This window comes from Acanthaster planci, linkage group LG05 (genome assembly GCF_054643075.1).
Source record: "Acanthaster planci isolate LZ-2023a linkage group LG05, COTS_SCS, whole genome shotgun sequence".
NCBI classification, from domain to species: Eukaryota; Metazoa; Echinodermata; class Asteroidea; order Valvatida; family Acanthasteridae; genus Acanthaster; species Acanthaster planci.
Genome location: NC_141781.1, coordinates 15,116,159 through 15,139,538, shown reverse-complemented (window position 1 = coordinate 15,139,538; position 23,380 = coordinate 15,116,159). Strand labels below are relative to the sequence as shown.

The 23,380-nt window shown below is 40.3% G+C and overlaps 2 protein-coding genes across 4 annotated transcripts in view; one reads left to right on the top strand and one right to left on the bottom strand.

Annotated features, from left to right (window-relative positions):
- The window catches only part of ttc37 (tetratricopeptide repeat domain 37), a 59,269-nt gene extending 56,207 nt beyond the window's left edge, over positions 1 to 3,062 (top strand). For all 3 annotated transcript variants that reach the window (XM_087136675.1, XM_022231259.2, XM_087136674.1), the window contains one exon: positions 408 to 3,062. In XM_087136675.1, the coding sequence (XP_086992801.1) occupies positions 408 to 482 (75 nt within the window). In that variant the 3' untranslated portion in view covers positions 483 to 3,062. The remainder of the gene's footprint in view (positions 1 to 407) is intronic.
- Positions 2,286 to 23,370, bottom strand: sugp1 (SURP and G-patch domain containing 1). Its single transcript, XM_022231280.2, has 12 exons — positions 23,223 to 23,370; positions 14,981 to 15,254; positions 13,422 to 13,642; positions 12,305 to 12,541; positions 11,383 to 11,506; positions 10,836 to 10,942; positions 8,941 to 9,260; positions 7,215 to 7,398; positions 6,762 to 6,929; positions 6,050 to 6,134; positions 4,785 to 4,920; positions 2,286 to 3,601 (listed from the first exon to the last, which is right to left on the bottom strand). The coding sequence occupies exons 2-12, from the start codon at positions 15,208 to 15,210 to the stop codon at positions 3,575 to 3,577; spliced, it is 1,839 nt and encodes a 612-aa protein (XP_022086972.1). The 5' UTR covers positions 15,211 to 15,254; positions 23,223 to 23,370; the 3' UTR covers positions 2,286 to 3,574.
- Between the last annotated feature and the right edge of the window lie 10 nt (positions 23,371 to 23,380).

Here is a 23,380-nt window from a genome sequence, read left to right as displayed (position 1 = left end):
GTGAGACTCCCTTCATGTATTCTGTGTTTCACCTTCCAAAATGGACATGGGTCCTGTTGCCCAGAGACCCTCAAAAATGGAGATTTGAAACGTTTGCTCTATATAGATCGAACCCACGACCTCCTGCTGGAGGAGGTTGTGGGTTCGAGTCCCACCCGAGTAAGCTTGTTACTTTTTTCGCAAGCTCTCTGTCAAGCACTGAGCATACAGTGTTTTATTAATATATACGTTGGCTAAGGGCAAACCCGTTATATAAATTAAAATCTCCCCAACGCAAAAATACATCTTGTAAAACGTTTGCATCGTAAAAATACTTGATATACAGTGGTGCACTGTTGATATGCACAATGCATGACTAAAGTATCACAAAAAGCCTCTATTAACCCAGCAGTATTCCCCCGATATAGATCTTGGTTGAAGAAGCCATTCAAGAGCAGGATCCCAACCTTCATCTTCTCCAGGAGCTTGTCCCATCAGCATGAAATCCTTGCTTGACATGATAACGGTGATTTGCTTGTAATAGGGTACTCTCTGGCATATGGATACCGGTACATTATTTGGAGAAATGGTTTTAGATGTGGGTGTATGTCAGAGAAGTGCATCGTGCAAACAGAGTCAGTTCTTGAAGTCAGTGAACAGCCATTCCTTTTTTTTTTTTTGCACCTGCCTGAGACAATTTTCACAGTAGTGCTGATTTACAGGAATAGCATTTGCATTCCTGTGTGACTCACAGTTGTGGATGAATTTCAAAAGGGGTACAAAGTCTAAGGGAATTTATCAAACCTTGGCTTCCTTAGCGTCGGCTTCAGTTGTATGAATTTAGTCCCTCATCCCTGCAGCTCGTTACATAGATGGTTTTAGCCACAGAAACCTCAAGCTTTTTTTCATTTTGAGTATTTTAGTTGTGTGCAAAAGTAAATAGTTAATGTTTTTGCAGCTTCAAAGCTGAGAGGCCAGAGTGGAAAATGGCTCACAAGTTGGACAAATACTGTCACATAGACTGTCCTAATGCAGTGTTAGCTCAGTGCATGCTTTGATTTGATTGTAGTCTGGCCATACAGCCAATTTTTCTGAATTACGGGCCTGCTATTTGTACTACCTGTGAGTGAAGGCTGTCAGGTCACTTGGCTACGGGGGGGAAATTACGGACAAGTCTATGGCAGTGGCAGAGGCCAATTCCCATTAAGTCATGTGTAAATTCCGGCCGTAGCCAAGTGATTCAGACACAGCCATATGATAGACTTACTTGAAGACACCGGGATAATCTGTGCTTCATTGCATGCTCTAAAACACTGTAACAATCATATTAGAGAAAAAGCACCGACTCCAGAGAATTGATGCGTCTAATGCCCGAGCTACAGATGAGGGCACTATCAATGGTCCATTCTCCTGAGCCAGTTTGCAAAGCATGTATTTATTTCATTCAAAATACCTTTTGTTTTTAAAACACCTCTATAGCAATTTTATAGTATGTTCCTCTTGCAAGCAATGATAAAACAATCTTTGTCTAGATTAACCACTTGCTGCCAGTTGCCTTTGGAAATGCAGTTTTTAAAGCGGGCAATTTTTAATACATATCTTCGGTTTTCAAAAATCATCAAAAATTCATCTCTTTTTGTCCTGAATGCCCAAACCCCATCGAGTGACTGTCTGGTTATTCTAATCTGACAGACAACGTCTATTGATGCCTAAGTATTTCAGCCAGACCTGCCACCTTGTTAAAAGAGCCCAGATTGTGTAGTGCTACATAAGTTTCTTTTGTTCTGAAACCGACACAGTGTGCTGCTGGCATCTTTTCAATATGGGCCAGATTAGCATGCAGCGGCATTGTGTCACTCATCACTGGGGTGCTGGAGCACTTTTGTCCCTGGTGTTAATCCACTCACACTGAATGTCACAAACAGTGCTATTGTTTTTCCAAACAACGACGGATTTCTTCCCCTATTGACAACTGACAAATATTGGCAATTCCTTGCAGCTCACTCTTTTGTTTCAAGGCCCGGCTCTTTTTGTCCGACTTTGAGCACCCAGGCTATGCGTGCAAACCCAAGGTACCAGAAACGGGGCTCCCCGGCAGCAAGTGGTTAAGACCAGCCATGTGACAGGCTCTCAACCAATAGGAATGGCTAAATTATCTTGGGTATTTGTGAAGTAAACCTAAAAGAGCGAGTAACTGTTGAAAAGCAAGGCCATGCCAAACACTAGTTTTGAAGTTGTATATAATGGCAACTGTTTCCATGCTTTCAGAGACAAACCACGAAGACAAAATCAGTGGTTCACCTCAGTTGATTTTCCCCAAATATATTTCCCTTTTTATTCGACATTTGAATATCATTTACATGTTACCAATACTAACGTATTAAACTGTAGTAAGTCTAGTGACTTCACGCTGATAAAAACATGCAGATGATGATTTGCTCTTTAACGTTCATTTGATGTAATCCACCCTTAATATCAAGTTTTGAAAATAAAACAAAACCAAAAATTAAATTGTGTAGAAGTGAACCCATGCTAGGTTGACCTTCAGTATTGTGAACGTTATCCAAAACGCACAAGTGGCAAAAATTCATTAGAGATGACTTTAACAAGGAGTTACCACAAGTCTTATGTTATTTACAGATCTGCAACTTTCACACTGGTTTTAAAATGTCAATTCTGTACAATGCTCAACTTTTTGTTAGGCTTTGTTTTAATTGCAGTACAGTATAAAGTACCTAACAAAACTGATCAAAGAAATCTACTTTATGGATTTCAATATTCTGTCTGTGGAGGGAGTATACTCCTGTGTGTTACTCTCAACACTGTACAAGAATCTAAGCACACAAGTGGTCAGTGGCCAAATTTGGTTTAGTTACCACACACTGATCCAACAATTAACAGGTGTCTCGTAAGCAAGTACTGAATACAGGTGATTTTTGTACAAAGAAATGTTAAGTCATAAGATGCTTGTTTTATGCTAAAACCTTCTTCATATAAAACTTTCCTAAAAGAGAAAAGTAGTCAAAATGTGTTAAATTTTATTGAATCGAATAACTCAAAATAAAAATCAGAGAAGGCAACAATATCAGTTTTATAAGGAAGAAGATTTGTAGGTGTATTTTGAGTAGCAGTTAATAAATCCTTTCTTCTTCTTGCAGTGAATGTCCCCATCTATCGAATCATGGAAAGGCTGCCATGCTTTTGTCGGCCATTAACTGGAAAAATGGCCTTTCCCTGGGAGCCTTTTGGTGGCGCACTGTATTGTCAATCACCCCTATACTGAGTGGAGACCAGTCAGGATCCAAGTTCATAGAGCTAGTATACAGGAAACTTGCCCAACTTGCCATACAGAAAAGTGTCAAACCAATCATCAGCAGTATATCTCTGGTGATGTTTTGACTGGTAGTCACGCATTTGCTGAATGAGTTTTGACATTCTTAGCGGCTACATGATATTGGATCCAGGCTGTGTAGATTAAAAAAGACATGAAACTACCAGAACTCTGTTGAATCCACTAAAAATCCAATTAGTCTTAACTCCTCAGTCAGTTGTTCATCAACTATCTGCAAACCTCCGCGTTACACACCCTCCAACTTCAATAATATGGTCTCCTTGGATTGTTCTGCAGAAAAAAAGACAATTCCCTCCTTATTGCAAAAGTGAGATGCTGCTTTATAGAACACAAATTAAACACTGAAAAAAGGCAGGGAGGAATTTTTCAGCAATGCATTAAAACCAAATGATGGAAACAAAGGATACAAAAGGAACTGCAGAATTCAATAGTGCCTTCACTTTTCCAATAGGTGGATCTGCAAATTTAAACGGCTCCATCTATAGTAATAAAAGGCTAATTCTTTTTTAATTTCCTTCTGTTGATACCTAATTCTCTGCACCCTCATAACTGTAATACTGCGCTGCACCTTCAATGGATGACCAGGGGCAAATTTCATAGCGCTGCTTTAACTGAAAAATTTGTTAAAGCGTGAAAAAACCTTGCTTGACAAATCAGGTTACGAGCCAAAACTTCTTGTGATGTATACTGTTTGGGAATGGTATTTACCTGTCTTTTGGTCAGCATGACAATCACACAGTTTGAACTGGTAACATTTGTTAATTAAACAAGGTTTTTTTCACACTTAAGCAAATTCTGTGCTTAAGCAGCTCTATGAAATTGGCCCCTGGATGTGAGACTGCAAATCAGAACCATTAAAGGGTAACAGAAATTGAAAACGTTTAGTTCACATGAGGTATTTAAAAATAATAATAAATACATAACCATTTCAAAAACATCGAAAATTTAATGTTTACCCCATTAATTGTGACCCCAAAATGAATAAAAAGATCCTGCATTTCCCCACCCACAAAAAAAATCCCCTTTTGACCGTTTGCACTCCCAGGCGGATTGGATGATGTCATCGCCAGAACACTGACATGTACATTGCGCACAATACATGCAGTATAGCATGCTTGCAATAGAACAAGTTGTGTTTGATGTAGCTTGGCCCACAAGCAAACACTGTCTCTGTTCAAGAAATACATGTACACAGTAGAGATGTGTCTTTTCATTTCTACCTTGAACTGAGACATTGGAATCTGGAAATTATATTACGAGACGTACCAGTACTAGTCCATGATAATTTTTTTAATACTAATATGAAATAATGCAAACTTTCCTAAAGGTATACCTTTTTAGGCTTATCAAACACATATCCAAGAGAAGTTACTCATAAACATTAGCACTTTAAGTGGACTGAAGACCTGCACTAGAAATCAGAGTTTTCCCACAGTGACTATTTCTGACCTACCAGGGGGTTTGGTCTGAATCTGTACGCCAGCATCATCCTCTTCCGATATGCTGAGTATTCATCCTCTGCATCCTCTTTGGTCAAGTTACTGGCCTTGTCAATGCCCAGGCCAGTGGTGGCTGCAGACGCACTGCCCCTGTGAAACCATCCAATGATCCCAGCAATAGATTAATCAAATCATACAGAGATTTCCTGACAACTAACCTGGCCTGTATGATTTCACATCCACCGCAGTTTGGAAAAAAAAGCCTTAGAATTTCTTAGATTGGAATTGGAGAATCACTAATGCAGCATTGTCTACAGACTTCCAATATGGATTCCACTTGTTTAAATTCCCACATTATGCAAGAGAGGCAGTCCCCATGCACACTTTATTTGAGGGTTCAGCCAACCAGACTAGGGAAGTGTAGAATTGCCAACCCACTTTGTAACCAATTTAAGGCACCATCCAAATTGCTTGGCTGCAGCTTGAAATTACACACAAGTTCATGACAGTGGCTGCAGCCATACCCTATGAAGGCTGGTGTAGTTTCAATCCACAGCCAAGTAATTCAGCTTAATTTCTGCCCATATTAACCACTACCAGCCGGGGACTCCGAAATCGGAGCCGTATGGTTTACATGCGTGGCCGGGGTCTCCAAACTCGGACAAAGGAAACAGGGCCCTGTAACAAAAGACCATACTCTGAACAAAAGACCAGGCTGCTGGGCATGACCGGCATTTTTCACTCTCAAAAGTGGTGATAATCCAGCCTTACTTTGAAACCGTATACCAGGGTTTGGGGCATTGAGAGCAAGCGGATTACCACCAGGGACAAAAATGCTCCACCGCCACAGCGATGAGCCACACAGCACCGCTGCACGCTAATCTGGCCCCTATTGAAAAGAGGTCAGCAGTGCACTAAGCCAGGTTCGTGAACAAAAGACAGTTATATAACACCGTACAATCTGGGCTCTGTTTACAAGGCTGCAGGCCTGGCTGAAATACTCGGGCGTCAATGAAGGTCACCTGTCAACTTAGAGTAGTGCCTGAAGATTACTTGGTGCGGCTATAAACGACTCTTAAATGGAATGATGAATTTTTAAAGGATTTTAAAAACGGAAAAAATGATAGTCATGCCGGCCAAGCATCATCAACGTTTAAAAATACCCCGGCACGAAGTGGTTAAGATGGGTGATAACAGTTCAGGCGTCAAAGCTAGTAATGTCCTTCAACAGACACCTGAAGTCTCTTGGATGTCTGTCTGTTGGTCATCTCTGACTTACTTGTTGACTGGTGCAGTGATGCCCTGCCCCGTCGAGCCAAGACCTTTGCCTTCCTCCCAGCCAAGCTTCTTCAACATCTGGTAACCTGTCACAATTTGACCCAAAACAACACAATGTCAGTGCATATTTAACAACTTGTGATTGCTATATGATGCGGGACATGGATTTTTAAAAAATCGAATGATGCAATGCAGCCTGCATTCTCAAGAGAATTTTGAAAAGTTCTGACATCAAAGCATAACAATATGGGCAATTCACAATAGCGCGCCTCCAAGAGTTTGCAATGCGTTGACCAATCACAAGGCGCAAAATCTGTCAACACAATGTACATTTGGAAAGAGTCGACGGATTTCACTCACTGTGATTGGTCAACATGTTGCAAACTCTTGGAGGCGCACTGTTGTAAAATGCCCATATTAGTCTGTTGTATTGCATCAAAGAAGATTCCTTGAACCATACATGATAGGCTGTCACACAATTTACTTGCAAGGTGGAAGGTAGACCACTTAAGATAAATGAGGTATAGAATCTAATACACGATAAAACAAAGTTACCAGATAACCATATACATATATAACCAAAATGAAAGGTTTACTCTAGTTGATTAAAAGAGATAAAAATTTGTAGACTCCACAATCACTACCAGGCCTTGCATTGCTCTCATGTCTTGACTACTATTCAGAATGGATATGAAACTTGGGAGCTATTTTACCAATGTTGTCAGCTTGAATCTTGAACTTCTGGTAGTCAGAGAAGTCTGGTGTCCTGCCTTCTTTCAAAGCTTGCAATGTCTCCAGGAATTTCTCCAGCTCATCAGGGGGCAGGAAGTCACCCAGATGGTGCTTACCCTTGCCCATCCGAGTCAGAATCTCAGCTCTCTCTAAAGACAAGAAAATACAGGAGATGCTTGGAGAAATGATTGGATGCCAATGGCATCCTGTAAAACAGGCAGGCATCACAGAGACATATTTTTAAAATCTTGATAGAACACTTTAAACTGTGTATTAAGAGGACATGCCACGGCTTGCCTACCAACGTGAGGTGTAACAAAGGTGAAAAGCACTTGCAAGACATTTGGAGGCAAGTTCAAGAAACAGCTAAAGAAATGCCACGTTGTCAATGCAGTTAGGAAATAAAGCAATGCTCCCACACAACCCATCCTCACCTCTAGTCTCCTCCATCTCTAGCATACGCTGCTTATGCTCCCAGGTACCACCGTGTGTATCTTCATCACTGTCATATTCGTACTTGTTCTTCTTTCTGGGGCCAGACTCCTGGTTCGCTGCACTGCGGCCCGCCGCTGCTATCTTGTTATGGTATTTCACCATGGAGTCCACCATACGTTGCATCTACATGTATGACCCGTTGGATAACCATCAATAATGAGACTTTCTCAGGGTTGTGTGAATAGGAAACTGGAGAAGTCAGCTTTCTCCTCCCTTGAATTAATAAAATAATTGGAATTTTGTTTCCGATGGTGAAAGACTTAATACTGATTCGCACATAGCACAAAAGTGCACAAAGCAATCACATAAGTGGAGCACATTTCAACTCCTACAAATTTGACCATAATTTATAATGACCAGCTTTACCAACGAAACAACTCCATTCCCAGACTCTTCCCTGAGAAATGAAGACAACTGTATACTGCAGTGCACGCCAGGTCAAATATGTTTTCAGAATCATACAAGATATAAAACCTCTTGCTTGTTGAAGTTTATGGTACCAAACTGCTTTAAGGTAACACAATAATGCCCTGTCATTCAAATCTTCTATACTGAATCTTCCAGTGTTGGGAGCAAGCCCACGCCAGTCTGTTAGAAAAGAGGAACGCACTATACAGAACACCGCTATACTGAACATTCAGCCGTACCGAACATCGTCCTTGGCTCCCAATATTTTGTGCATACAACCTACCAAACACTATGCAGCTGCCATTTGTCATTCCCGAACGTCAACTTGATAAAACAGTCAGGTTTTTTATGTGGGAGAGTGACAAGTGGCCGTTATTTCCTCAGAAATAGGGAAAGCCGCTAGTTGTTGAAGAGTTAATTGTAATTAACTGGCTGAGAAACTGGGTACATTGGTCCACACTTGTTCAAAGTGGTCTTCTAGTGACGGCCAGGGCATCTGCTCACGGTATTGAATGGACACTGGTTTTGCGACTCCGTGTGATCGATTGGGTGCAGAAGAAAATCACACGCACACCGCCGTGGCATTGCACTAACATAAGTCTTAAGAAGGTGCCGCTGATACACAAGCCACCAAGATTTGCCCAAGCATGCATCAGAGATCGATCCTGAGTGGTAACTTCATGACTTTTAGGATAAACCTGAAATCAATTTTGTAACTTAAGATTTAATAAAAACCAAAAATAATTAACAAATACATTTTTAGAAACCTAAAATGTGAACGCAACGGCAAGACATCACGAAAACAGTGAACTATGGTATCACAAGAGGGTGCACTTCAATTAGACAAGAGAGGGTGCTATTCAACATGGCAAGGAAACATTCGGCAGTAAATTTCGCTATACCGAACGACCGCTGTACCGAACATTCAGCGTTGACCCCGGCATGTTCGTTATAGCGGCGTTCCACTTTAGTCACATGCTAAGCCAATGAACTGTGATGCATGCATTCTTTTGTCATCTCTGACCAGACATGATGTAACTTATGATATGGCTAGTGATGGAGATGCAATAGACTAGTCAGTGACTTGGCTTCAGCGATCCTCCTTGATGGAGATGCAATAGACTAGTCAGTGACTTGGCTTCAGCGATCCTCCTTGATGGAGATGCAATAGACTAGTCAGTGACTTGGCTTCAGCGATCCTCCTTGATGGAGATGCAATAGACTAGTCAGTGACTTGGCTTCAGCGATCCTCCTTACCTCCTGCTGTTCTTTCAGCTGCTTCAACTGTGCTGGGCTCAGTTCTGTTGTCCCAATCATCCCGACACGATTCACATCGTTCCCCAGACTGGACGTCGACACACCTCCCCCTGACCCAAATCCCCAATCATTCTCCTCCACCTCCCCCAGCCCCATCCCGGTGCCTCCCACCCCACCCACTCCTGGCTTGGCACTGGCCCCGCCCACTGAGCCCGGGGGGATGATGGTGATCTTGGGGGGTGGTACGGCTCCGCTATCGCCTGGACCACCTTCCATCCAGCGGCTTTTGCGTTTGCGACTTCCCTCGCTTGAATTTCCCGCTATGGACACAATGATGAGAAAAAGTCAAGATTGCCTTATCATTTCAAGTGCCAAACTGATGTTATTATGAAGCAAATTTTCCAAACAACATTTTGGCCTTCAACAGTGTGGTGAATGGTGAAGACAGCTTCTGTTATCACAGAGACTACAGAAACAAACTTGACAAGTTTGCTTGGGTTGGAGGTGAACCAGTCACATTCTGCTCACTTGTGAAGATGTCTGAACCATTCAACCACCTAGCTTACCATTATCCACTTGCCGCTGGGGATTCCGGATTCGGACACGTACTCTACCAGTATATACACGTGGCCGGGGTCTCCGAAATCAGACAAAGGGAACTGGGCCTTGTAACAAAAGACCGTACTTGTAACAAAAGCCCAGGCTGCTGGGAATTACCAACACATTTTCACTCTCAATAGTGGAGATAATCCAGCCTTGTTTTGAAACAGTACACCAAGGTTTGGGGCATTCAGTGCGAGCAGATTACAACCAGGGGCTAAAGCACTACACCACTCCAGCAATGAGCCACACAGTACCGCTGCACGCTAATCTGGCCCCTATTGAAAAGAGGTCAGCAGCGCACTGTGTCAGTTTTGTGAACAAAAGAAAATTACGTAACACCGCAAAAACTGGGCTCTTTTTACAAGGCAGCAGGCCTGGCTGAAATACTCCAGCGTCAATACATGTTGTCTGTCAGATTAGAGTAGAAACCAGGCAGTCCTTCATGTGGGTGCAAGCGTCCAGTAAATGAAGACAGGAATTTTTAAAGATTTTTGAAAAACAGAAAAAAATAATTATCCCGCCCCGGCATCATCAACATTGATAACTGCCACTAGCGCGAAGTGGTTATTATCTAGCTCACTTGACTTTGATGTGAATCTAGTGGATACAATGCATGACAATGTATGGTTGACTCATCCACATTCAGCAACTAGATCTGAATAAGCACATCCAACACCCAAACATGAAGAAAATGTTAGAAATCAAACTTAAGAAAACCTCAATAATGTGACCTTGTGTTCTTGGCCCTGTAAGGGACGGCGACCATTTAGACAGAGTTTGAAAAGGGTCCCCCCCGGTAGCCCACCCGGTATAATGCCTGCCCGGTATTCAGCCTACTCCAGGCCGGTATCAGGCCTGTCTGCACATTGGCATTTCAAAGTCCCTGATGAAAGGCTTCCCCCAACATGCTTGCACAGATGAATAGGGGTCTAAGCGGATTAGTGTAAACATTGTATAGAGCTGAAGGATTAAAAACCACAAGCAGGTTCCTTCTGGGATAGATTACATGTACCAGTACTTGCAAACAATAGACCCCAGGATGAAGAAGTTTGAGATCAACAACCATTCCAGCATCCCAGGCCGGTAGCCAGGCCGGTATGAAAGGGGTTTTTGCAACCGGGCGAGCTTACCGGGGGGCCCTTTTCAAACCGGGTCTAAATGGTCGCCGGCCCTAAAGCAATCCACGCTTTCCATATATCTAGCCCATTGTGCTGCATCCAAATTTCCTGCTGGGAATATTTGCTTGGCCTAAAAATACTTTCTGGGAAGAAAAGTTGAAGAAGCTACTTTACCTGCTTGTCTGGTTTCCCTGATGGTACGTACTTTCTTGGCCAGACGCATCTCCACTAATCGCTTCTGGTAGTACTTGTGTTCAGGACAATCATGGTCAAACAAAAACCTACCAACAGAAATACAAATAGTCAACACAGGCACCTAAACTCAACCACAGGGAAATTATCAATGAAACAAGTTGGGTGTAAGAAAGTGGATACTGTTTGAAAACAAAGCATCTTAATTCTGTAGAGTTACAAAACCAAATGACACTGAGAAAACAGTTTCATTTATAGGATTTCCAAGCTGTGTGCATGGCCCTGCCTTTGCATATTAAGGTTTCATGGTAGTATTTAATTCATCAGCAAACACTGCTCACACAAAACCATAAACTAATGAATTTATGGTTTTTGAAGTAGCCACAAAGTTTGAAAAGCTCCTAAAAAGTCCAGAAATTTCTATTTCAAATACTTTCTCCGAACAAGATACTGACAAATGTGTTACTTTCAAAGTGGTTGTGCCATCTTTACCCTGACATCTTTGAGGCCAACAACATTTTCTACTCACCTGTAAAGTTCTTCATCTTTGTGTTCCTTCTTGGCTGTCTCTTCAACCATTAGTCCTCCCTCTGCAACCTCTTGGGCCAGTCTGTTGACTGTCGTCAACAGTTCAGGATCGTCTGGCGGTAAGACTATAGGCTCCTATAAGTATCGGCATTGAAGGCAGGAGGGAAAACGCCCACAGGAAGAGCCACACATAAAGCCATTTGGCATTTTGGGATTTTACCAACTAATATCAACTATCCTGCTTTTTCAGGTTCAAGGCGTATGACTTCTTGCAAAAGGAAAACTTCCTTAATGAAGACAGGTGTACTCAAAGAAAATTGGATTTTTAGGGGGTTGCTTTATGGATGACTGTTTCCTCTTGTGTTTGCATAATTTAAGAGATGTTTCTGGACAAGGAGAAATCTTTGGAAAATATTTGATGACTTTTTTTTTCATTGCAAGAAAAGTTTCAATTTTATCAAAATTGTTTTAAGATAGATGGTATAATATAAAATAACAGTACTCATTGACAACACTGAAAATTATCTAGAGCTGCCAAGTTTCATTCATTCTTTGATGGATTGACTTTCCCCTTTCAGTCACAATTAAGATCGAGCAGATGGATGATTAGTAGTTGTCTTGCTGTGCACTGTGTTTCTAACTTCCAAGCCATGTGTGAAAGTTTACTCAGTACTAATGAAGCACCAAACGTAAGTCTTTGACACCATCTATGTGTTTCTAAAATGAAAATAGTTTCCCCACTGTTTCTTTACAATGCTTCATTTTCATACAATGAACACACCTATCAATTAATCAAATTAAATTTGTCTAACTATTGCAAATTGTCTGCAAAAATGTTGCATCTGATAGGCAGGAGGGTAGAGGAGGCAGCAATGTAACACATTTTCATTTTCAATCTCACACACCCAGGACAATCAACTTACTTGCTGCCAAAACATTGTCATCTTCATCATCAGAGTCCCGAAAGGCACTCGGCTTTGGCACTGGCAGGGTGGACTTCCTGGTGTGTGAGGACGCTGTGCTAAAGGCTATAGGCTGTGGGGGATTTGTGGGAGTAGAAGAGAGGGCCAGGGATGTGGTTGGGAGCTCCTGATTGGGCTTTGGGGGGTCCGGTAGTGGAATGTCGCTCAGATTGGTCTTCAGCAAAGATGGTTTTGACTCTGTAGTAAGAGGGTATAACACAAAAATTAAGTCATACTCTCCAATCCAATCCACCACATTCTTGCAATTGTAGTTACATCAAATAGTGGCCAAAGCAAAACGGAAACTTAAATCCCAACATACAAGTGCATGTTTACTTCGGTAAATTGACTTCTATAAACTTGTTTCTATAAAAATGGAAAGAGAAGCATATCCTAGGAGTTAACAAAAGTAACTAATTGCCAGCTCCTGCACAGTCATGTCAAACAAAACTATTTTAATGGCTGAAATTGCATTGAATCAGCTTTTCACACATGCAATGATATCAGTAGTTATAATAGTGCACACAATCTTTCACCATTCCTACCAGTCCCAGATCCTCCAATTTCAATGCGATTTTTACATACATGAACACCCTAGGGGGTTAACGTCAATAAAAGAAAGAATTGCAGTAAAAAATAAAGCCACAAGTTTCAGCACATAAAAAACACCTCTGGAAAAAAGGTGTTTTTTTTTTTTTATCTTTCTCATTAGTTTAGTATTTCTAAAGAAATTATGCTTACTGAGATTAAGAAAAACCCATTGTACTATTAAGCTCACTAGTACTCATTGCATATCATTAAACTTTTGAATGGAATGGCAAAGTTTTTCACAACTTATTTTGGTCTAAATTCTTCAAAGTTCTAAAAGTAGATGTATTATCAGGTCTTAAGAGATTAACCCTCTTATGCATCTCACACTCCTCCAATCAGTTACTCATATATTCAAATCTATGTCTTTTGATGAAGATAGGGAACTGTACCTAAGCCAGATGTCAGCATGTTTTTCTGCACTGTCTTGGTTACTCTAAGCCTGACTGTCCCCTTGCAATAATTTCAACCATTTGTCCACTACACAAACCTTCACTCTTCTCTCCCTTCTGGTTCTGCTCTTGCATTTTGCGAAACTGCTCTAAGAAGCTGCCATCATTGGAGAAGATATTACCCGCTGGCTTTGTAACTTCTGGTCCACCTACCACAGGGGCTGGTACTGTGGCAGCTGGTGTTGGTACACCAGCAATTTCTGCCTCTGCTGTTGTCGGTACAAGTTTTGCAGGTGGTTGCGCAGGGAGCCCAATATTACTACATTTTAAAAAGAGCACAAAGTGGAAGATTTGTTACATCGTCTTTGAATTACTGGAAAAAAAGAGCACACTATTTGACATGCGTAGAAAGCAAGAGTATTATGTGTCTACTATACATGCATAAAAACATGGTGTCTCCTTCCCCTTAAATATGAATAGAGCCATGTTTGTTTGACATTTTATTACCATGAGTCAATTTAATGCCCCAGACACACAACCTGCTACCCAACATCACATTCTCATTTCAATCGCAAATTATTATCTAGGCTTACAAGTTACATTTACGAAAGAAAATGGAAAAACAACATCTGCATGTAGTCCTGTTCCCAATCTATCTTTAAATGTCCTAATTACAAACACATAATTATGGGTGAACATGTTAACCACTTGCTGCCGGAGTTTCCAGAACTGTACTCCTTGGGTGTATATGCATAGCCAGCTTGTCCAAAATCAGACAAAAGAACTGGGCCTTGTAACAAAAGACTGTACTAGGAACAAAAGACCAAGTTGCTGGGAATTGCCAACATTTTTTCAGTTGTCAATGGTAGAGGAAATCCGTCATTGCTTTTAATGATTATACCACTGCTTGTGGCATTCAAAGCGAGCGGATTACCACTGGGGACAAAAGCGCTCCAGCGCTCAGGTATACAATACCGCTGCACACTAGTCTGGTCAGCATTTGAAATGAAAAGATGCCAGCAGCGCACTAGGCCAGTTTTGGGAACAAAAGAGAACTACATAACACCACACAATCTGGGCTCTCTTTACAAGGCAACAGGCCTGGCTGCAATACTCAGGTGTCAATAGATGTTGTCTATTAGAGTAACCACCAGACAGTCATTCATGTGGGTGTAAATATTCAGTAAATGACGTTATGAATTTTTGAAGATTTTTGAAAACGGAAAATCTTGAAAATCCCCTGGGTATATGTCATGCAATTTCAAATTAAACCCGGCAGTATACGGTTAACTAAAAAGAAAGGAGACATTATAAGTCGAGCTGTAAATATAAGAGAGGTGAAAGCTATTGCACATTCATGCATATCCAGGATTTGAGTCTGGGAGGGAGCAGGAGAGGGAAGGTACATGTATATTTCCTTCTGGAACAATGGTCCATCTTTTTCTTAATCTTTTAAAAAGAATCTTCCCCCAAGCAAGGTACTAATACCATTTCTGAAGTGTCTTTCAATTCCAATATGACTGATTGTTACACCCACGTTCACCACTGAGTCATGGTGTCTAAAGAGGATAGATTTACCCATAAGGTTTTGAAACATGTGCACACCTGGGGTTTGGGTCAAGGGTATGGAGAAAATATACAGCAAGGTAATACTTACAATTTAATAGCAGCTGCTGTTGCCTTCTTGGCCCCACCCTTGGCCTCTTCCTCTTTTTTCTTCTTCTCAGCCATCTTTTGTTGAATCTCTTTCTTCTTCTGCTCAATGAGGCGTTCCTGCTCGCTGATAGTCACTGCCTTGGCCTGAGCCCGCTCTGCTGGACTGACCTGCTGGCCTTGCGTCCCCTGCTGGAAGGTCTGCCAGTTGGTTCCACCGGCTCGAAACGCCATAGCTTCTTTCACAGTTAAAGTGAATGAGTCTTGAATCTATACACCTTTGAAAGGATTGAAAAATTCCCAATTTGAACTTCCCTTTTTTTGTTGCATGATGATACTGGTCCAAATTAAATGTTATCTACATGTAGGCCTCTGCTTACATCACACAAGGTAAAATTAAGTTGTAAAGAAGGGAACAAAATTTCTGTCAATTTCCACTGATTAATTCCTGATGACCCCATAATGTTGCCTACATGATCTTAGTGTCATTTTAAGGTGAATTCGGTGCTCTTTCAGTAATTTTAATCTTGAGTTATTAAACTGCTAAATCAACCTTTTTCTTACTGGTACATTCCTAGTCTGACCCTTGTCAAAATATTCTTTGAAATACATTGGCTTTTTGTCATGGCTTATTTTTGGAGAACCTAGATGTCATTAGCTCTGGCGGAAGCAAAGTCATAATTTTTTTCATTCAACCAAAACTTTATCTGTGATGTTACTTTATTCAAGATGTAACCCAATGATGGGCTTTAAACATCTTGTTCAATTTATTTGTTTAATCTGATATTGTGCATTATCTAACAGATCATAAACAACCTCACCACTCATCAAAAAAGTTCCCTCCCTATTTCACTAAGTGTTTCATGCACAGTGAGGGTATTAAAGCATTCCCGTTTACATTTATGACCATGAAGGTGTATAAACTGCCGACTGCCAAAGATCATTAAGAATAAAATGCATGAAAATCGAAATGAGAGGAAGTGCACCGGACATGCCAGACCTGCCATGGCTGCATGAGTCGTACATCAACCCATGCCAGCAGTAACCTTTAACAATGGAGGTACCTCCACGCTTTGATGTTCTAGTCAGAGTAACTTGGACTCTACAAATTGCCTCTTTTAACATTTTGGACAATCAATTGATTAGTACTAGGCCTAGTACAAGTGTAGGCTAGTTGAACATGTTGAAGTGCTCCAGGCCTTCCTTTCATCCTAATAAGCCTTTTGCAAGTTAAATTTCAATAAAATCTGGTACAATGAGTTCTTTTGACTCCACGTGAACATAACCATTTGAATTCTCCATACTAAAAACACTGTCACTATATCTTGTGATTCATTGTAAACTTTCGCTTAGTTACATAAGAGATGCCTTTAGGGCTCAGTCAATTCGAATAATTCACTATTCGAGTATTCGACCTTCAATTTGATCAAATATCCAAATATTCAGTCACATCGACCAGCAGATTGTTGATGAACAAACCATATGCATTGTACAAAATCAGTTGCAATAATGCACACAATTGTTCATTATAATCACGATAATAGCTTCTCACATCTAGGAGTATCTTCAGCCACAATTTAGCAAGTTTTAAGAAATAAACAATACTTCTTGTCTTGTTGAGAATTTCTATTCCTTTTAATTTTTTTAATGAATAATTTACTTTTTGAATCGTTGTAAGATTTCTGTGGCTCTTCATTTGAATCTGCTTGAAACAAGCCTCCATATTGCAATTTTTCTCATTTAAAACAAAAGAAAATTATCCCTTTTCGTAAATTTTGCATTCGAATAATTAAATTCAGAAAATAATATTGAAATATTTGATAATTGATCAAAAATTCAGATATTCGGCACAGCCCTAGACCCCTTGCATCAATACACTGTTCTCAATGTTTAAGAAAGGCACAAAGGAACCAGTCCATTAGAGAGATAGTAGTTGCTATGCAATGTCTTTCGTCAGAAGAATTCAAATTGTTACATTTATGAGTGCCGAGCGCAATCTTTGAAAGTGCGCAAATTTAAAATTTGCATGCGCAATGTTTAAATTTTGCAGAACCACGGATATTACCATAACCATTGTGCACAGTAATAAAAAATGCATGGATACATAAACCTCAGGCAAAAGTCGTACGTAAGAGACTGACATCAACTACACATTTTGCACGTTTTGTCGGGTCTGTTTCGAATGTGACCTGTGTGCTGCATGTACTTATACAGCAGCCTATATATTTATGGAGCCAGAACACGAGACATCACGTGCCATGCTGGCCAGCCGCGAGAAATTTCACCATTCAAGCATGTTGATGAATATTGCTACCGGTACTTCAGAGCAATTAAATTCCCCTGTAGACATTTAATTTTGGAATTTGCTTCCCACTGAAAAAATTTAATGCAGAAAATTCTTAAAGCCATACTGGTACATATGTGTGGGCCTATTAATTAGAAATATATCTGCAATAAAGGTAGGATCCTAGACAAAAAAAAAATTCAGGGAAAATCAGGGTTTTTTTAAACCAACATCAAAACCACTTGTTTGTACTGGAAGTACTGGAAGTTTCCCAGCTTGACTGGTGCCAGACAGCTGGAGAGTTCAAAGGGAATGGGAATCCCTGTGCCATTGGCTGGGCCTGGTGAAATGCTAACCAACATGACTCCCTTTGAAAATCGCACAGTTCGAGGCACAAAAATTGAGCATATTCAAATATTGCATTCAGCGCTATCCGTGCAGATTTAAAATATGTGCAACCTAATAAAAATTGCTCAAGAAAAATTGTGCAAGTTGTGCAAATTTAAAATTTCCACACTTTCAAAGATTGCATTGTACCAGATTTTATCATAATCATGAAAATTTAACCCCCAAATTGACAAAATGCTAATTGATTTCACTCAAAAGAGTAACCTAACACTGATGTTAATTTACTGTTGATGATTGATCGTCACTTCGGCATTTTCTTTTTGCTGTTATGTGCGAATTAAAAGCTTTTCCACTTAGAATTCGGGAAAAAATGTCAGCAGAGCATAGAGTTTTACCTTACAGACTAAATACAAAAGTGAACAAGTTGAAATTGTCTAGAAAACGGATAAATGATTGCTGTTTGCTCACAATTGGTGTTAGACTTCTGACACAGGCACTAACAACAAATTTGGTCAACTTTCACCAACTATTCAGGGCATTATCAAACATACAGAGCCTGAAAAAGCACTGCACACCTTATAATTTGAGATTTCCGTTGCTGCCGACGGGCGTGGATTCGGTGGCACGATGTTATGCTACTTTTTTTTAGAAATAAACATAGAAAGCGACATTTTGTCACAGCATTCAGATCAATTACATATATTAATGTTAATTATGATTTATTCGAAGGAATAAAAATTCATGCCTCACAGTAACTTGAACGTAAATTTAAAAAAATTTAAAAACCAGGCAAACGAAAGAGAGAAAGTGATGGGAAGTCAAACTATGGCAATCTAAATTTTTTTTTTTTCCTCAAACTGCATCACCAAACCAAAGTAATTAATGAAAAAATAATTCCTCATTCAAGAGAAGTAGGGCATTATCGATACCCGTAAAATGACATTCGCAACGTACGTGCACGAATTATGCTGACATACTTTTCTTACAGCCGATCAGACTCATTTGCAGACAACATTGTTCCTGTTGTTTTGGTGACATCCAATGTTCTTCATAATAAAATTCCCTGTAGGATTTTAGTCAAACTTTCAACGAGTGCAAATGAAGCCATAAAATGATTAGTTAATTTTAAGAACAAATTTTGGTCAAAGTACGAAGTACGCAAATTACAGTGACATGTGGATACAGTCGTATCCCAATTCAAAATCCTCAGAATTCTGCTGTGACATTATCGTGGGAGCACAGTACCCCCAGAACTGTTGGGTCTGACTTCTGCCCCAACCCCACAGTTCTGGGGGTAGGAGCATGGCGGACGTCAAACCCTACAGTTCTGAGGGTAAGGCTAGGCCCTACTTTCAGAGCTGTAAGTTTTACACTGACCTTACAGATACAATGTTACATAGTGCATGCCACTGTTTTGAGTCAACTCTGACCCAAATGAACTCAGACCCAAAGCCACCTTGGATCAACACCAACTCGGACCCAATACCAACTTGGTTCCATAGCCAACTCGGGTCCAACTTCAACCAACTCAGACCCAACCCGAGGAACAGTTAATTCTGTGGAATGCCGAATGAACTTGCCGCCTTTTGTGAGTCAGTGCCACACGTCAGATTAAATCCCTTGGCGTAGATACTTGCAGCAATATGAATGCGTGTGAATGATTGACATATCCTATAGCTTTTTTAGAAACTCCAACATAAGATTGACATCTAACCCTTACCAACAAATGTTAGAAGTACTGTTTTCTGAGGCCTGAACAGGCAATAAAGTTTTATTTCCATGTTTTTATTTCCATTTTGTTTTGGTAAGTGTAAGCCAAGAGCAATTACACCATTTCATTTGCATGTCCAAAAATCTTATTTCATCGGTTATCAACAAATAATAATACTAAAGATAGTATGCAATCATCTGCCGCATTGGAATGAACTTGAAAATGAAACAAAACATTATTTTATACTCCAGCAAAATTTTTTTTTCATGTACACTGTACTGTGCATTCAGCAATTGCGGATGATGAAATCAAAATGACGCCAACGGAAGGAACGGTGTAAAATTCTTTGTCAGACATTAAACATGAAAAATAAAAATTCATGAATTTATATAGCAACTAAATTTGAAGTTAAACACCCATGAATCGAGTTTGAAAATGTAAGTGGGAAATAACAGGCTTACACCCTCTTAAGCTTTCATTAAAACTTTCAATGTCATGAGAGTGGCATCACTTGAACAAATCTCAGAAAAGGCCCCGATAAAGGTGTAAAAATGTTTTTAAAGTTATCAAATTGTGATAAATTATTATCACTTACAATGCAATTTTCAGTGGATACATAAACCCCAGATTTTCAATAACTGGAATGATTAGAGGTTGATGAACGTTTTAAATGATTATTTGGTGTACTGCTTAAAAGAACTGTTATTAAGTGGCCAGAAATCGTCTTAGTTGACTCAGGGTGGGTCCGAGTTGGTACTGGTCTGAGTTGACATGGGTCCGAAATGGCTTTGGGTCCAAGTTGGTTTGGGTCCAAGTTGACCTGATCCCCAATCCCCATGTCATAGGGCCTAACTAAAGTGAGGCTTTGCTATTTTGATCGAGATATATACGAGATCAGACGTATGAAGCTCAATTTTGCATCGAACATGTACGCACGAAGCCTGTGTATGGTTGATTCATACACCTGGAGGATTTTATTTCCCGTGGTTGATGAGCGTCATAGGTATGAAGCCTGTGTATAGTTGATTCATACCCTGGAGGGGTTTTTTAAGGGAAATAAAGTTTGAGATCTATTAATAGCAGACTAGTTTGGTTCCTGTTTCCAACAAGCAACTCTGTATTGACATATACATGTACATAGGCCGGGTGTCAGTCACTTCACCCCGTTTCCACTTTGCCCCATCCACACTTCGCCCCATCCCCACTCCGCACAATCCCCATATCGCCCCATTTCCACTGCGCCCCACCAAAATCGTTCATTTTTTCTTTCAGTTCAACAGAGGAATATGCAACAAATAAAAATGTCAACAGTTTGAGTCTCTAGCCAAGTCGGAGGTTCCGCTGCTGACAACTTGCAAAGGTTGTTCAATGTAAAGACATGGCCTATTTTCGAACGTAGGTTGCATGTTTTATTCACCAAAATCCAATAATTGTCTGCCAAACATGAAGCACAGATTGTGCGGTTTTCGGTTCTTTTTTTTCATACTGGAACCTGGTTCTATTTTCAAGAGGTACAATGTACCAGTTTGTCACACAAAAGTAATTCAAACACCAGAATTTCTCAAACGAAAGCTTTAAATAGAGGAGGCGGCCCAGACTTGGGACACTTAGGGGAACGTTCATTTTTGTTTCGTTAATCCAACCATGGAGGTAGGAAAACATCGTTAACAAGGGTGCCCCCGTACGAGTTGTGCAACTTCACGTAAATTTGCAGCTTCAAGTAATTTTGTATCGCTTTGAAATAGAGACGACAAACCCAATACATGAACAATTGCAACTATTCATTTCACCAACGCAGCCAACAGTGAGTGAATGCCGTAACATGTTAGATACATGTACATGTATGTTAGAGTATCTTCATGCCCATTCAGGCACCCCTTTCCAAGCTCCCCACTTTGGAGAGGCAAACACCTCAAGCACCGACGGGACGAAGTGGAAATGGGACGTAATGGTGGTGGGGCGAAGTGACGATGGGGCTACATGGTTACGGGCATTACCTAACTTACTAACGTTAGGCCTAAGCCTTGGCCTATCCATGAGTCACCATAATATGTGCACTTATGGTAGTACTTTGACAAAAATTTATTCTTAAATATACTAAATTCTGTCACCGAAGCAATAGGAACAATGTCATCTGCAAACAAGTTGGATCAGCTGTAGTAATACCTACATCACCATAATTCACACGCGCACATTCCAAAAAAGGTGCCAGTTAATGTCTTTTGAATGAGGAATTATTTTTTGCATTAATTTAATTACACGTACTTTGCTTTAGTAATGCAGTTTGAGGAAAAACACTTTCATTCGCAACAGCTTGACTTCCCATCACTTTTTCTTCTCCTAGAGTTTAATTTTTTTTCAATTTAATTTGAAATTATGATGAGGCATGAATTTTCTTTCAAATAAATCATGATTAGCATTAATATAAGTTATCTTCGTGTGTTTCTGAAAAAAGTCACAAAATACAGTGCCACTGAATCCGCACCCGTCCTCACCAAAACTTTATATGTATTTTTGATAACGCCCTCATATTTGGCGAAAGTTGTTCGAAGCCGTCGTTAGTGCCCGTATCGGACGCTCAACATCAGTTTTGAATGAACAGCGATCATTTATCCATTTCCTAGACAATTTTAGCCGGTTCATTTCTGTATTTAGGACCTACATGTAGTCTCTAAAGTAAATGCTCTGTTGACATTTTTCCTGAAGTCTCCCTGGAAAAAAGAAACACGTTGAAGTGAAGATCGATAATCAATTAATGTCAATGTATAATTTTGTTGAGGAGATTCACAATGAGAAAGATGGATGCGCTAATATTTGTATACGCAAATTATGGGTAGGTCCTAGGCCCTCCTGCATTTCATTTTTTTTAGGGCAATGCCATTTGGCATTGGTGGACTGGCCAAAATAAAGGGCACTAATGCTAAACATGAGGGCATTAATGCCATCAGCATACCAAAATTATGGGCATTAATGCCATCACTATACCAAAGTTATGGGCATTAATGCCATCACTATACCAAAGTTATGGGCATTAATGCCATCGGCGTACCAAAGATATGGGCATTGATGCCATCCCGATTTATTTTTGATATTGCATAAAAATCAATGTACATGTAATTCATTCATTCTTTCCTCCATGATTTCACTCACGCTATTCAGGTATTTTCCAGTCTTTTTGCCTTTATCCATTCAAGACATATGTAATACACTGACTGAGCAATAAGATACTACATGTACCAAAACTTTGGCAGCAGTTTAGATGTCTTGACCTGGATCAGCTGTCGAGACGATGAGGGGTCAAGTGACGTAATGTTCAACGACCTTATTTTAAAGATGGCGACTGTGAGAGTGAGCCCATTAGATTGAATGGATAAAGGCAAAAAGACTGGAAAATACCTCAATAATGTGAGTGAAATCATTCAATAAATGGTTTTAGAAAGTGGAAAGGTCAAGGATCATGTCCGTGTGCAAAAGAAATTGCGCCCACAATGATAAGTGGGTGCGCCAAAAATGTTCAGTACACCAACACGAAATTGCGCATACGGATGTGTGGCTAAGGATGGATCGGGAGTGAGAGTCCGTGCCTAGTAGTAGTACTAGTGGGGCTATCCGTTACCATGCATTTCGCGCAAGTGTGAGTGCCTGTGCTAGCTAGATGAATGTGTACTACTGTACATTATGTCAGGTACATGTACATGTATGTAGATCGCGAATCGCAACGGAAAGCGTGGAGTCCCAACCTGGGCTAGTGGAACCCTACATCTAGAGGCCTATGCCTCTCTAGGCCGCCTAGGCTAATTATTCGATGGAATTTCTCTTCTGTCACGAATATTTATGCCCTAAGATTTAACAAGCGCTTTTATTTGAAATGTCTTTACCAATAACCAAAATCCATTTACTTACTGATGTTTGAAAATGCTCGGGGTACCTGAAAAAATGACAAAAACCTCGATAAGTCACTTGCTCAACATCACAGACACGACAGAATTCATGACAACTGTCCACGATGAACTGTGGGAAGGTATACTTTGGTTTCTGAGAGGACTACTGTGATTGGGTCT